This window comes from Bombina bombina, chromosome 2 (assembly GCF_027579735.1).
Source record: "Bombina bombina isolate aBomBom1 chromosome 2, aBomBom1.pri, whole genome shotgun sequence".
In the NCBI taxonomy this organism is placed as follows: domain Eukaryota; kingdom Metazoa; phylum Chordata; class Amphibia; order Anura; family Bombinatoridae; genus Bombina; species Bombina bombina.
In genome coordinates this window covers 152,587,596-152,601,406 of record NC_069500.1, presented here as the reverse complement: position 1 = coordinate 152,601,406, position 13,811 = coordinate 152,587,596, and the positions used below count along the sequence as shown (strand labels likewise).

General features: G+C 36.3%; 1 protein-coding gene across 1 annotated transcript in view; it reads right to left on the bottom strand.

Moving 5' to 3' along the window:
• Positions 1–305: 305 nt before the first annotated feature.
• Positions 306–13,811, bottom strand: part of RAB3C (RAB3C, member RAS oncogene family) — a 428,574-nt gene continuing 415,068 nt past the window's right edge. Inside the window, exons 4-5 of the mRNA XM_053701295.1 lie at positions 9,283–9,407; positions 306–1,202 (exon numbers count right to left, since the gene is read on the bottom strand). Of these exons, the coding sequence (XP_053557270.1) occupies positions 1,015–1,202; positions 9,283–9,407 (313 nt within the window). The 3' untranslated portion in view covers positions 306–1,014. The remainder of the gene's footprint in view (positions 1,203–9,282; positions 9,408–13,811) is intronic.

Below are 13,811 nucleotides of genomic sequence, written 5' to 3'. Positions count from 1 at the left end.
ATCACAAAAGAAAAAATGTGGGTTCAATGATCCTTTAAATAATATTTATTTATTAAACATACACATTTGGGATATATTCTATTCAAGTTGAAAAGTTTACCACATAATTAATCTACATTGAAACCCTGCAGACATTAATATGAACTTTGTACTTGACCAAACCTTTCCCATTATTATTCAATTATCTTATTTATAGTACTCAAATTTGTATTAGATCTAACATTATTAACTCCATTGCTGCAGGAGAGGTCTGCAATGCAAGCAAACGCCATAAAAATCTTCTCCAATTAATACAGAGGAGGATGCCTATTTCATGAGATGGAACGTTTTTAAACCATTCATTTGTTTTTAATGATGTGATTACTTACAGTAGATATTACATTTCTGCACCTCATAATAAACATTATAGTTGGAAAAAAATATCTTTATTCCACTTACCAAATTGTTAGTATTAATAGCTGAGCATTAATGCATATGGTATCGTTATCCTTTTTAACAGCAATAGCTATGAAGCCCTTTAGTTACCTGAATGCTGAAAGTATATATAAAAAAACTAAACAATGCTCAGGCTATATCTTTCAGTTGTCTTCCAATGAGGGATAACTCATACAACATCAGTTAAATGAATCTCAAATTCATTCATAAATAACAATAAAATGAATTAGTCATTCAGTGACGGACCAGACACAAGCTGAACAAAATGTACAACTGAAAAAAAGAAACATTTTACCCATAAACACACAGATGCAACATCAACAATATGTGGAACCTGACATAGCCCACTTTATAGAAAAATAACATCAGGTTAGTAAGGAGCATACTAACTGTTAGAGCATACAAAGCGTATTTATCTTGCAAACAGCAGGGACATTTATCATAGCATCTCAGCCTCCAGGCTATCGTCAGCAAAGTTTCTCCAAACAGATATATAGACAGTGGAAATAAAAAAAACTACATTTTTTTTTTAAATACTTGTTGGCAATAGAACACACTGAGGAAGCCTGGAACAAAGTATTAACAACCACAGTTTGGTTGCTGTACAGGGGGTTTATCTGTCAGTCTTGTGCTTTGTTTTGCTGCAGTAATTGCTGGATCGGTTTCTAAATTCTCTGACATTTTGTCACAGATGATATCCACCAGCCTCTCAAATGTCTGCTTCACGTTGATGTTATCTTTAGCGCTTGTTTCAAAAAATTCAAAACCTAAAAAAGGAAAAAACATATGTCAGAAATGTATTATTATTATTTTTATTTTTTTTAGGTTCACTCATTTTTTCGTTTTACTGAAGAATTCTGGACTAGATTAGATTTTAAAAGTATTTGTGGCATTCAAGTTAGGTAGCATAGTTAAAGGGACACTCAAGTCAAAACAAACGTTGCACAGTCTTTTTACTGTTATGTAACCCCTGCAAAAGTGTATCTTTATTTAAAAAGCAGGAATGTAAAGCTTAGGAGCCGGCCCAATTTTGGTTCAGGACCTGGGTTACGCTTGCTTATTGATGGCTTAATGTAGCCATATCTGAGTTGTGTGACCACTGACTTTAAAAAGGCTGCTTATTTTTTTTATATCAAAATCAGCAACAGAGAAGGCTAACATTCATGTCATAGCCTTTTTATTAGGCATGCTCTGCAACAGTGTTTCTCAACTCCAGTCCATTAGTACTACTAACAGGCCAGAGTTTCAGTCTACCTTAACTAGAGCACAGGTGCAGTAATCAGCCGATTGATGACAGCAGGTTAGTAACCATGGTTACTGATCAGCTGATTATTTCACCTATACTCTAGTTAAGGTATAATGAATATCTGGCCTGGGAGGAGTACCTGAGGACTGGAGTTGAGAAACATTGCTCTACAACCAATATGTCTGTCATGAGTAGACATTATGGACCTCAAACGCTGCACTACAGTTTAACCCCTTAACGACCAAGGACGTACGCCATACGTCCTAAAAAAAAATATAGTTAATGACCGAGGACGTATGGCGTACGTCCTTGGTCTGTAAAGCAGCTGGAAGCGATCCTGATCGCTTCCAGGCGCTTTCCGGTTATTGCAGTGATGCCTCGATATCGAGGCATGCTGCAATAACCCCCCTTGGCCATCCGATGCAGAGAGAGCCACTCTGTGGCCCTCTCTGCACCGGACATCGATGGCCGGTATCGTTGGTGGGAGCTTACGTGGGAGACGGGTGGGCGGCCATCGATGGGCCATATGACGTTGAGGGGGGCGGGATTGTGGGCGAGATCGCCGGGGGGCGTGCACGGGGTGGATGCGGGTGGGAACGGCTACACTACAGAAAATGAATAATAATAAAAGTTGGGTAAAAGTAAAAAAAAAAGTTAAGGTAAAAGTTAAAAAAAATAAAAATCAAAGTGATCTGGAAGTTGTAGGGGTGTTGTTCTTTGGGGGGGGGGGAGCTACACTACAGAAAAAAAAAAAGAAAAAAGAATAAAAAGGAATTTTTTTTGCTGAAACTGAGTACTGGCAGACAGCTGCCAGTACCCAAGATGGCTACAAGTAAGGTAGAGGGGGAGGGTTAGAGAGCTGTTTGGAGGGGATCAGGGAGGTTGGGGGCTAAGGGGGGAATCCTACACATCAGCATATGTAAATATGCTATAAAAAATATTTTTTTAAAATACCTTTAATTTTAGTACTGGCAGACTTTCTGCCAGTACTTAAGATGGCGGGGACAATTGTGGGGTGGGGGAGGGAACAACACTGTTTGGGAGGGATCAGGGGGTCTGATGTGTCAGGTGGGAGGCTGATCTCTACACTAAAGCTAAAATTAACCCTGCAAGCTCCCTACAAGCTACCTAATTAACCCCTTCACTGCTAGACATAATACACGTGTGATGCGCAGCAGCATTTCATGGCCTTCTAATTACCAAAAAGCAACGTCAAAGCAATATATGTCTGCTATTTCTGTACAAAGGGGATCCCAGAGAAGCATTTACAACCATTTGTGCCATAATTGCACAAGCTGTTTGTAAATAATTTCAATGAGAAACCTAAAGTTTGTGAAAAAGTTAACGGTTTGTTTAATTTGATCGCATTTGGCGGTGAAATGGTGGCATGAAATATACCAAAATGGGCCTAGATCAATACTTTGGGATGTCTTCTAAAAAAAGTATACATACATGTCAATGGATATTCAGGGATTCCTGAAAGATATCAGTGTCCCAATGTAACTAGCGCTAATTTTGAAAATAAAGTGGTTTGGAAATAGCAAAGTGCTACTTGTACTTATTGCCCTATAACTTGCAAAAAAAGCAAAGAACATGTAAACATTGGGTATTTCTAAACTCAGGACAAAATTTAGAAACTATTTAGCATGGGTGTTTTTTGGTGGTTGTAGATGTGTAACAGATTTTGGGGGTCAAAGTTAGAAAAAGTGTTTTTTTCCATTTTTTCCTCATATTTTATAAAAAAAATTTTATAGTAAATTATAAGATATGATGAAAATAATGATATCTTGAGAAAGTCCATTTAATGGCAAGAAAAATGGTATATAATATGTGTGGCAGACAGCTGCCAGTACCCAAGATGGCTCCCAGTAAGGTAGAGGGGGAGGGTTAGAGAGCTGTTTGGGGGGGATCAGGGAGGTTGGGGGCTAAGGGGGGAATCCTACACATCAGCATATGTAAATATGTTAAAAAAATATATATATTTTTTTTAAATACTTTTAATTTTAGTACTGGCAGACTTTCTGCCAGTACTTAAGATGGAGGGGACAATTGTGGGGTGGGGGAGGGAACAGCACTGTTTGGGAGGGATCAGGGGGTCTGATGTGTCAGGTGGGAGGCTGATCTCTACACTAAAGCTAAAATTAACCCTGCAAGCTCCCTACAATGTACCTAATTAACCCCTTCACTGCTAGACATAATACACATGTGATGCGCAGCGGCATTTCATGGCCTTCTAATTACCAAAAAGCAACTTTAAAGCCATATATGTCTGCTATTTCTGAACAAAGGGGATCCCAGAGAAGCATTTACAACCATTTCTGCCATAATTGCACAGGCTGTTTGTAAATAATTTCAGTGAGAAAACTAAAGTTTGTGAAAAAATTAACAATTTTTTTTTATTTGATCGCATTTGGCGGGGAAATGGTGGCATAAAATATACCAAAATGGGCCTAGATCAATACTTTGGGTTGTCTACTACACTACACTACACTAAAGCTAAACTTAACCCTACAAGCTCTCTACAAGCTCCCTAATTAACCCCTTCACTGCTGGGCATAATACACGTGTTCTAATTACCAAAATAAAATGCCAAAGCCATATATGTCTGCTATTTATGAACAAAGGGGATCCCAGAGAAGCATTTACAACCATTTGTGCCACAATTGCACAAGTTGCTTGCAAATAATTTCAGTGAGAAACCTAAAGTTTGTGAAAAAAATTGTGAAAAAGTGAACAATTTTTTTTATTTGATCTCATTTGGCGGTGAAATGGTGGCATGAAATATACCAAAATGGGCCTAGATCAATACTTTGGAATGTCTTCTAAAAAAATTATATATACATGTCAATGGATATTCAGGGATTCCTGAAAGATATCAGTGTCCCAATGTAACTAGCGCTAATTTTGAAAAAAAGTGGTTTGGAAATAGCAAAGTGCTACTTGTACTTATTGCCCTATAACTTGCAAAAAAAGCAAAGAACATGTAAACATTGGGTATTTCTAAACTCAGGACAAAATTTAGAAACTATTTAGCATGGGTGTTTTTTGGTGGTTGTAGATGTGTAACAGATTTTGGGGGTCAAAGTTAGAAAAAGTGTTTTTTTCCATTTTTTCCTCATATTTTATATTTTTTTTTATAGTAAATAATAAGATATGATGAAAATAATGATATCTTGAGAAAGTCCATTTAATGGCGAGAAAAACGGTATATAATATGTGTGGGTACAGTAAATGAGTAAGAGGAAAATTACAGCTAAACAGAAACACCGCAAAAATGTAAAAATAGCCTTGGTCCCAAACGGACAGAAAATGGAAAAGTGCTGTGGTCATTAAAGGGTTAAAAAACTAAATCTGAGACTAGTTTTTACTTTTTTTGAGCTGCTAATAGGATAGTTACAATGTTAATTTAAAGCTTCATTTAGACTTTAAACGCACACACTGTGCATACTAGGCTACATTTATTTAATATTTGTACCCCTGTTTTTGCTATTGACAAATCATTCAGAATAAAACATTGTATAACCAAAAGGAGGCTTCTATTGGTGCATCAGAACAGTTATACATTGAATGTAAAAATAAATGAGAATTGGATTCTTATGAGCTTTGCATTATTCATTATTTTATCCTAGGTGCTTATCTAATAATTTACTTTCACATCAATCCATGTAATGACTACACCATATCAAATATGCCAAGATGTTCATTCATTTTGTATATGATTAAACATCTTGGAACTTTGAACAAGGTAATTAGAAGGGTCCTTATGACTGAACAGCTAGGTGATACAAGAAGACGATCCTGCTGCAGAACGCTGGAAGAACTACCTGCTTTATTATGATAAATGTGTCTAAGTAACTTGTCACATAAACATTTTTTAGTGCGTCAATACAGTCAGATTGCAGATAGGTTAATCAATACCCCATTAAAAGAAAGCTGACTTGCCCATAATACAATATTGTGTATATTAGATGGTAGGAATATAAGATAGCTCTTATTCAGTCATGAACAGATCTATGTATGTATATGTAGCTTTAAATTAAATGTACAAATAGTATAAGTGTTCTGCCCAAGACCTTTCTAGCAGCTGCCTGATTTTACTGACCACCCTGTTAAAATTGTAGTCAATATTAAGCTAAAATGATCTAATACTAAAAAAGTTCATTTTTTTATTGCACAAATTAGCATTTAATACATTTATGTTAAATTATGCAATTAATTCGTGCTTTGCACAGCAGAAAATAATATCATATTAGAAGATATTACACTGCCCCGACCCGGCTACTTCATAATGCCACTCCGCTGGCAACATTTTCTATGGAGAACACTGAGTATTTTAAACACTATGATTAAAATGAGAAATGTCACGTCTCTCAAATAAATGCTAGGAATTATGGTTAATACAATCAGTATTCCCAGATGATGTTTTCATGTTTTTTCTTTCAAAAGGTCGGGAAACCCCAACAATTTCTTTCATGATTTGGAACATACAATAAACAATTTTCCAATTTACTTTGATTATCAAATTTACTTCATTCTCTTGTTATTCTTTGCTGAAGGAACAGCAATGCACTACTGGCAGCTAGCCAGTCATAGACAAATGTGTGCAGGCACCAATCACCAGCTAGCTCCCACTAGTGTATGATATATGAGTATTCTATTTCTCTTTAAGTATTCTTTTATTGAGGTTATGTGGAAAAGGAAGACATATAGTTAATGCCATAACACATTAAAATCATAGTTTACAATTGAGTAGCATAGTATATGGTATATACATGACAAGAATAATTATTTGCCATATCATGGCTCACTGAAACGCTCTCTATATTGCAGAAGGGGTCTTAGGCTTCAGACCGGTTGGAGTAATAAACGAGAGCTGTGAAGATATATAGTAATGAAGTAGGCATGGACCATTAAAGGTATTGATAATGATAAATTATAGGATGAATATATCAGCGGGTAAGCACAGCTTAAACTAGTATAGTATAGCTAACACATAACAAAAATACTCAAAATAAATAAAGAGGAGGGAGGAATATTTCTCATTGAAATGTCTTATGTGGTGGCACCCAGTAGCCCATTCTGTATTAAGATAGTTAAATAAACTTACATACAGTGAGAACCATGTGTTGGAACTGTGTATATAAAGCTATATGAGGAGGGGGGGACCACTACCCTATTGTCATCCTACCATGTTGGTGGCCAAAGTATAATAAAGATGAAGTAGGGGATATTCGTTTGTAGCCAGGTTTACAAGGCTCATTACCGGTTCAAAAGTAGCCTATTCTAAAGGGTTAGGGCCTCCCCACCTTCCTATGGTATTATAAGTTGACACAGGTGTAGTTGTTGGTAGGTCTACCTGGAGAAATCATGCTGAATAAAATTTACGCAATAATGCAGTACTAACAAAACTGATATAGCAATCTGTGGCCCTGGCTGAAGAATATGTATGTTACAATAGGGATGTCGCAGAGCACCTAGACTTTCTAAGCTGAATATGACACCCCCATAAAAATGAATAATACCTTAGTAAGATCATGATATGTTGGGGCCAATGGTCAAAAATAAGGGATACAAACATCAACATAAGGGGTCAACAACACTGCAAACTGTGTTAGGGGTCAAGCAAAACAGCAGAGCTAATTTGGTGCAAGAAGTAGAAGTTACCACTCGCCACATTTTATAATGTTAACATTTCACCCTACCCCTATAGGAAGAGGAGCTTGTAGCAATTATATAGTTCTGACATAAATCAGTCCCATTTGCCATTTGTGGGGCTTTAAGGTTGAAGGTGCTCCCATGCCGATCTAAGCACAGATCTTTCAGTAAATACGGTAAAGTCCTCTGAAATAGGTAATTGTAAAACCGGGCTGTTAGTGTGATAGGCCCAGTCAGAGTTAGGATCGTCGCTCCTCACCACTTCTGGGGTAGCCATCTGATCTAACACACGGATGTTGAGTGAATTTGAGTAGCCCTCAGAGTGTTCAGCCGTATCTCCCCATAGGGACTCCAAGGCAAGGACCCCCCTACACAACCCGCCATGGGCAACCTGTTGAGCTCCGGTCTGCCTTATCCTGATAGGGGTAGGAACAACAGCACTCCGAGTTTGTGGGCAGCCTAGGAACAAGTTACCTGCCTCCTTAACATGAAGATCAGTCTCACATTCCCCAGATAAGCCTCCATTTCTTGATAGATGTTCCTCTGTAAATGTGACGCATTGCACCTCCACTGTCACATCTAGCTGGTTGCTTGTCAGTGCAAGGGGTTTCCGGTCCTGTATCTGTAAGCGAGGGGCCCGCCCCATCACCATGCTGTATTATAGACTTAAGATATTCATAACTATGAAACATCTGCTGCTCCAGGTTACAAAGAAGGGTGCCTAGTACAATGTGGAATTCCTCTATTTCTCTCCAATAGACATAGCCACATTAAACTAGGTTACCCCCATTCTCGGGGAGGGGGGGTGATTAGTTGAAAGTTGTAGTAGGCCACCGCTCGCCGTCTCTTTTGCTTAGTTTTGGTCTAGTCGGTGAGGAACACTAAAATATTTATATGGCTCCGTTCAGCTAGAGGTTATATAACTCCTGTATGATCTGTGGATGTTGGCTGCTGCAGGATTGAAATGATTTTTAGTGTAGTATCCACATCAAGTTCAGAGCTGCTGAAAGATGTAACTTATCATGGCCGCAACTAGACACGCCCCCTGAGTATTCCATTTCAACAATGAATATCAAGAGAACAAAGCACAATTGAAAATACAAGTGAATTTAATAGCGTCTTAAAAGTACACACTCTATCTGAATCATTCAAGTTTGATTTTGACATTCCTATACCTTTAAATATTTAGCACATGGGCTCTGTAATGCTTATACACAGATAAGAGCATAATTTAGGGGAAAACACACATTTTTTTACCTTACCTCTTTGGACTTCCTACATACAATATTTTTTGTAAAAATAAAAGGGAAACTCTGAAAATCAGGACATATGGCTGTCTTAGAGGGACAGAGATCATTTATCAGAATTAGGTGATATGGTGATATTCTAGTAACCGCTTTAATTTTAAATTTTACTAGATCGCTCTTTAAAGGGACAGGAAAGTCAAAATTAAACTTGCATGATTCAGATAGAGAATCTAATTTTAAGACACTTTTAAATTCACTTCTATTTTCAAATGTGCTTTGTACTCTTAATATCCCTTGTGGAAAAAGAATAAGCACATATCCTATACTAGTGCGAGCTAGATGCTGATTGGTGCCTGCACATATTTGTCTCTTGTGATTGGCTAACTAGATTTATTCAGCTAGTTGCCAGTAGTGCAGTGCTATTCCTTCAGCAAAGGATAACAAGATAATGAAGCAAATATGATCATAGAAGTAAATTGGAAAGTTGTTTAAAATTGTATGTTGTATTCAAATCATGAAAGAACATTTTTGGGATTCCTGTCCCTTTAACATAAACTTCAAGCCTTGTTAAATTTCAATATTACAGGGTTAGAAACCAAAATTATATCATGATAATAAAATATTCCATATAATAGAACTTGTAACATCAAATTGCACTTATATTGAACTTATATTGCCATTCCCCAGTCCCAAACTTACCAAGTTGTTCTGCCAAATGTTTTCCCCTGTCAGCTGAGATCACCCGTTCATCCTCCATGTCACATTTGTTCCCAACTAGTATAACCTGGGCATTGTCCCAAGAGTATGTTTTAATTTGCGTTGACCTAAAAAAGAATAGCAAGTTATAAGTTATTTGTTCATCTTAATTTCTCATATACGTTATTTGTTCATATTAATTTCTCATATACATTATTTGTTCATCTTAATTTCTCATATACGTTATTTGTTCATCTTAATTTCTCATATACGTTATTTGTTCATCTTAATTTCTCATATAAGTTATTTGTTCATCTTAATTTCTCATAAAAGTTATTTGTTCATCTTAATTTCTCATATAAGTTATTTGTTCATCTTAATTTCTCATAAAAGTTATTTGTTCATCTTAATTTCTCATAAAAGTTATTTGTTCATCTTAATTTCTCATATACGTTATTTGTTCATCTTAATTTCTCATATAAGGTATTTGTTCATCTTAATTTCTCATATAAGTTATTTGTTCATCTTAATTTCTCATATAAGTTATTTGTTCATCTCAATTTCTCACATACGTTATTTGTTCTTCTTAATTTCTCATATACGTTATTTGTTCATCTTAATTTCTCATATAAGTTATTTGTTCATCTTAATTTCTCATATAAGTTATTTGTTCATCTTAATTTCTCATATACGTTATTTGTTCATCTTAATTTCTCATATAAGTTATTTGTTCATCTTAATTTCTCATAAAAGTTATTTGTTCATCTTAATTTCTCATATAAGTTATTTGTTCATCTTAATTTCTCATAAAAGTTATTTGTTCATCTTAATTTCTCATAAAAGTTATTTGTTCATCTTAATTTCTCATATACGTTATTTGTTCATCTTAATTTCTCATATAAGGTATTTGTTCATCTTAATTTCTCATATAAGTTATTTGTTCATCTTAATTTCTCATATAAGTTATTTGTTCATCTCAATTTCTCACATACGTTATTTGTTCTTCTTAATTTCTCATATACGTTATTTGTTCATCTTAATTTCTCATATAAGTTATTTGTTCATCTTAATTTCTCATATAAGTTATTTGTTCATCTCAATTTCTCACATACGTTATTTGTTCTTCTTAATTTCTCATATACGTTATTTGTTCATCTTAATTTCTCATATATGTTATTTGTTCATCTTAATTTCTCATATACGTTATTTGTTCATCTTAATTTCTCATATATGTTATTTGTTCATCTTAATTTCTCATATAAAGTATTTGTTCATTTCCATATTATATTGTTTTCTACACATTATATTGAAATGCTTTGTTACACATAATGGGGCTTGATGTCCCGTGTTTCTGGCGAGCCTTCAGACTTGCCAGAAACACAAGTTATGGAGCAATAGTCTCAAGACCGTTGCCCCATAACCTGTCCGCCTGCTCTGAGAAGGTCGGACAGAGATCGCCACAATTCAACCCGATCGAATACGATCGGGTTGATTGACAACCCCCTGCTGGCGGATGATTGGCCGCAAATCTGCAGGAGGCGGCGTTGCATCAGCAGCTCACAAGAGCTGCTGGTGCAATGCTGAATACGGAGAGCGTATTGCTCTCCTCATTCAGTGAGGTCTATCGGACCTGATCCGCACTGTCGGATCAGGTCCGACAGACCTTTGTTAAATAGGCCTTATAAACTAAAATCCCTTTAGGTGCGGTCTTGACTCATGAAGTTGTGCTCTGACTGTAAATATTCTAACCCACTACAGGTGCTTTATTTCAATCAACAAACAAGATGGTTTATTATTATTCTGATACCATGGGGCCGATTTAATTTATAGGCTGACTAGTAAATTAAGTTTTAAAATGTGAATTTCCCCATTTTCAATAATAACCAAGTGTGTCGGAAGCTATTTTGTTTATCAACTGCTTCGAAAATATTTTCACGTGCCATAGAAAGTATTAGACACCGTTAATTGATAACTTATACTAGGTTTCCAATGGAAGCACAAACCATTAACACACTGTTGGAGGCTGTTGATACATTGAAAAAAATTACACCTAGCTCAACTAGGTGTAAAAGAGGAAAAAGGAGCTTTTTGAGACCTATTTCCCATTGAAATTTGAAAACTTCCAAATAATGCAAGTGTTTCAATGTAAAAAAAACCCTGAAAAATGTAATATTTATTGTTGTCCCATGTGTAGGAATAGTTGCACTAATGTTCTTATGGAAATATCAGTATGTATTTACATATAAAAATAAATGCAAAATTCAAACTAGACCTATTCCTAGGGAAGCAATACATATTACATATATTAATAAAGTGGAAAATATAATTATAATAAAAAATAGTACATGGTTACAGATAAAAAAATATGTATTATAAATAAGTTTATCTTTGTTTTTGTTTTTATAATGCGCATGGGTTTGCACGCATATTACAAGTTAAAAGTAAAATGTTTGCATGCAAGCAACACCGGATGTGAGATAACTTTAGGGCCTCCATTACATATGCAGCGCCACCCACAAAAGCCGGCTACGCCAGATTTTACGCGATTTTGGTATTACATATACGGCATAGCAAGTTATGCGTGTATATTTCACCCTTCGGACTTATTTTTTTTACCCATAGACTAACATAGAACAGACGCACAATTTGGTATCCAATATACAGCGTAAGGACTTATGCGCGCAGAATTCAGAAAATCTACTCCATTCTTATCTCGCCACAAATTGCAGGCGCAGCAACCCTTGCACTGACTAAAAAAGCAACGTAACTCCCTGGAAGCCTTAACAAACACATACATTTAAGCAGCATCTCAAGGTTAAAGGGACAGTATACTATGATATTGTTTTTTTAAGTTTTATTTGTGTATTTGAAATAGTTTGAAGCCACAACATAATCAAATGGATTGAGCTTGTAGGTACTTTATCACATTGTGGACATATACTTGCTTATTTACTTTAAATTTCTTCTCAAAACAATCAACAATACTTGGAGGAGAGAACAATGGGAAATCATAATTGTATTACCTTCATCTCTTTATATATGGGTTATATATGGGCATTTTTATATGAAATTGCGGTTCATTTTTACGAGTGTTAGCCTAATTTGCATAAAACTACTCTTTATTGACACTTTCCGTGGATAAAATACTGGCATAAGTTACTTGCGACAAGTAAAATGTGTATTTGCGCACATTTCAGAAGATCGCCAGTTTGTCCAACTTATGCCAGTTTAGCATCTAACGGCGCAGTATATGTAATACCCCGATGTGCGAGGTGAAATTACGGGCGGCGCGGGTTCCCACACTTGCGCTGAAACCTGCGCCGTATATGTGATCGCGCCCTAGGACTTCGGATATTGTGACTTCAGGACTTCGGATATCATAAAATTGATCGCATTTACAGCTATTATGAACCCAGACACATCCACCAGTATACTTCCCCGATTGTAGCCCATATTTGTTGTATTAAAGACAACCAGATAAATACACTGCAATATTATGCAAATTATCGGCTCCCTGAAAATCCCAGTTAGCAAAACACTGTCACCCGCCAACATTAGATTCCAATTTCCTTGCCGCTACTCTCCAAATTCAAACAACAGCTAACTCCACCCATGGCTACGGGACCAATTCCTACTAGCAACTACATAATGGCCCAATCACAGAACCTGGCGGGTTAAAGTGAGGGATATATGATTCTGAATACTGTCTGACGGGTGCTGGGAACGATGTGAAAAAAGGGAGGCTCGAATAACTCGTAGAAGCTTCTGTTTCTAGTTTTGGGTATTGGTTCAGTTGCGTAAAAACTGTTCTAATGAGGCGGATGCAGCTGTCTCAATCTTTTTAATTGGCTACATTTGTTATGCATAACATATGGTAGCTAGACATAATACACACTACCTCTCAAATTGTCATACATAATTAGAGGCTATGCAGTTAGGATGGCTTGGGATTTGGGAAGATTCTTAGCTACAAAAATGATAGGAGAGCTCCCTGAACAGGTACATATCAGGTGGAGAACCCTTTTGAAAAAATGTGCCCAAATTAGCAATAAACCTCTAAAGAAATGTATTTGTGTGCTCATAGTAATTTTTTTAATGTACAGGATATATATTTGCACAGGTATTCAAAGTCCTTAGTAATATTTATCACGTGCATGGTGCTCGCTACACTAATCAGATAGTGGAACATATACATTTTCGTCAGGGGCATGCAACATTTCTTTCATGTAATTAGCAAGAGTCCATGAGCTAGTGACGTATGGGATATACATTCCTACCAGGAGGGGCAAAGTTTCCCAAACCTCAAAATGCCTATAAATACACCCCTCACCACACCCACAAATCAGTTTTACAAACTTTGCCTCCTATGGAGGTGGTGAAGTAAGTTTGTGCTAGATTCTACGTTGATATGCGCTCCGCAGCAGGTTGGAGCCCGGTTTTCCTCTCAGCGTGCAGTGAATGTCAGAGGGATGTGAGGAGAGTATTGCCTATTTGAATTCAATGATCTCCTTCTACGGGGTCTATTTCATAGG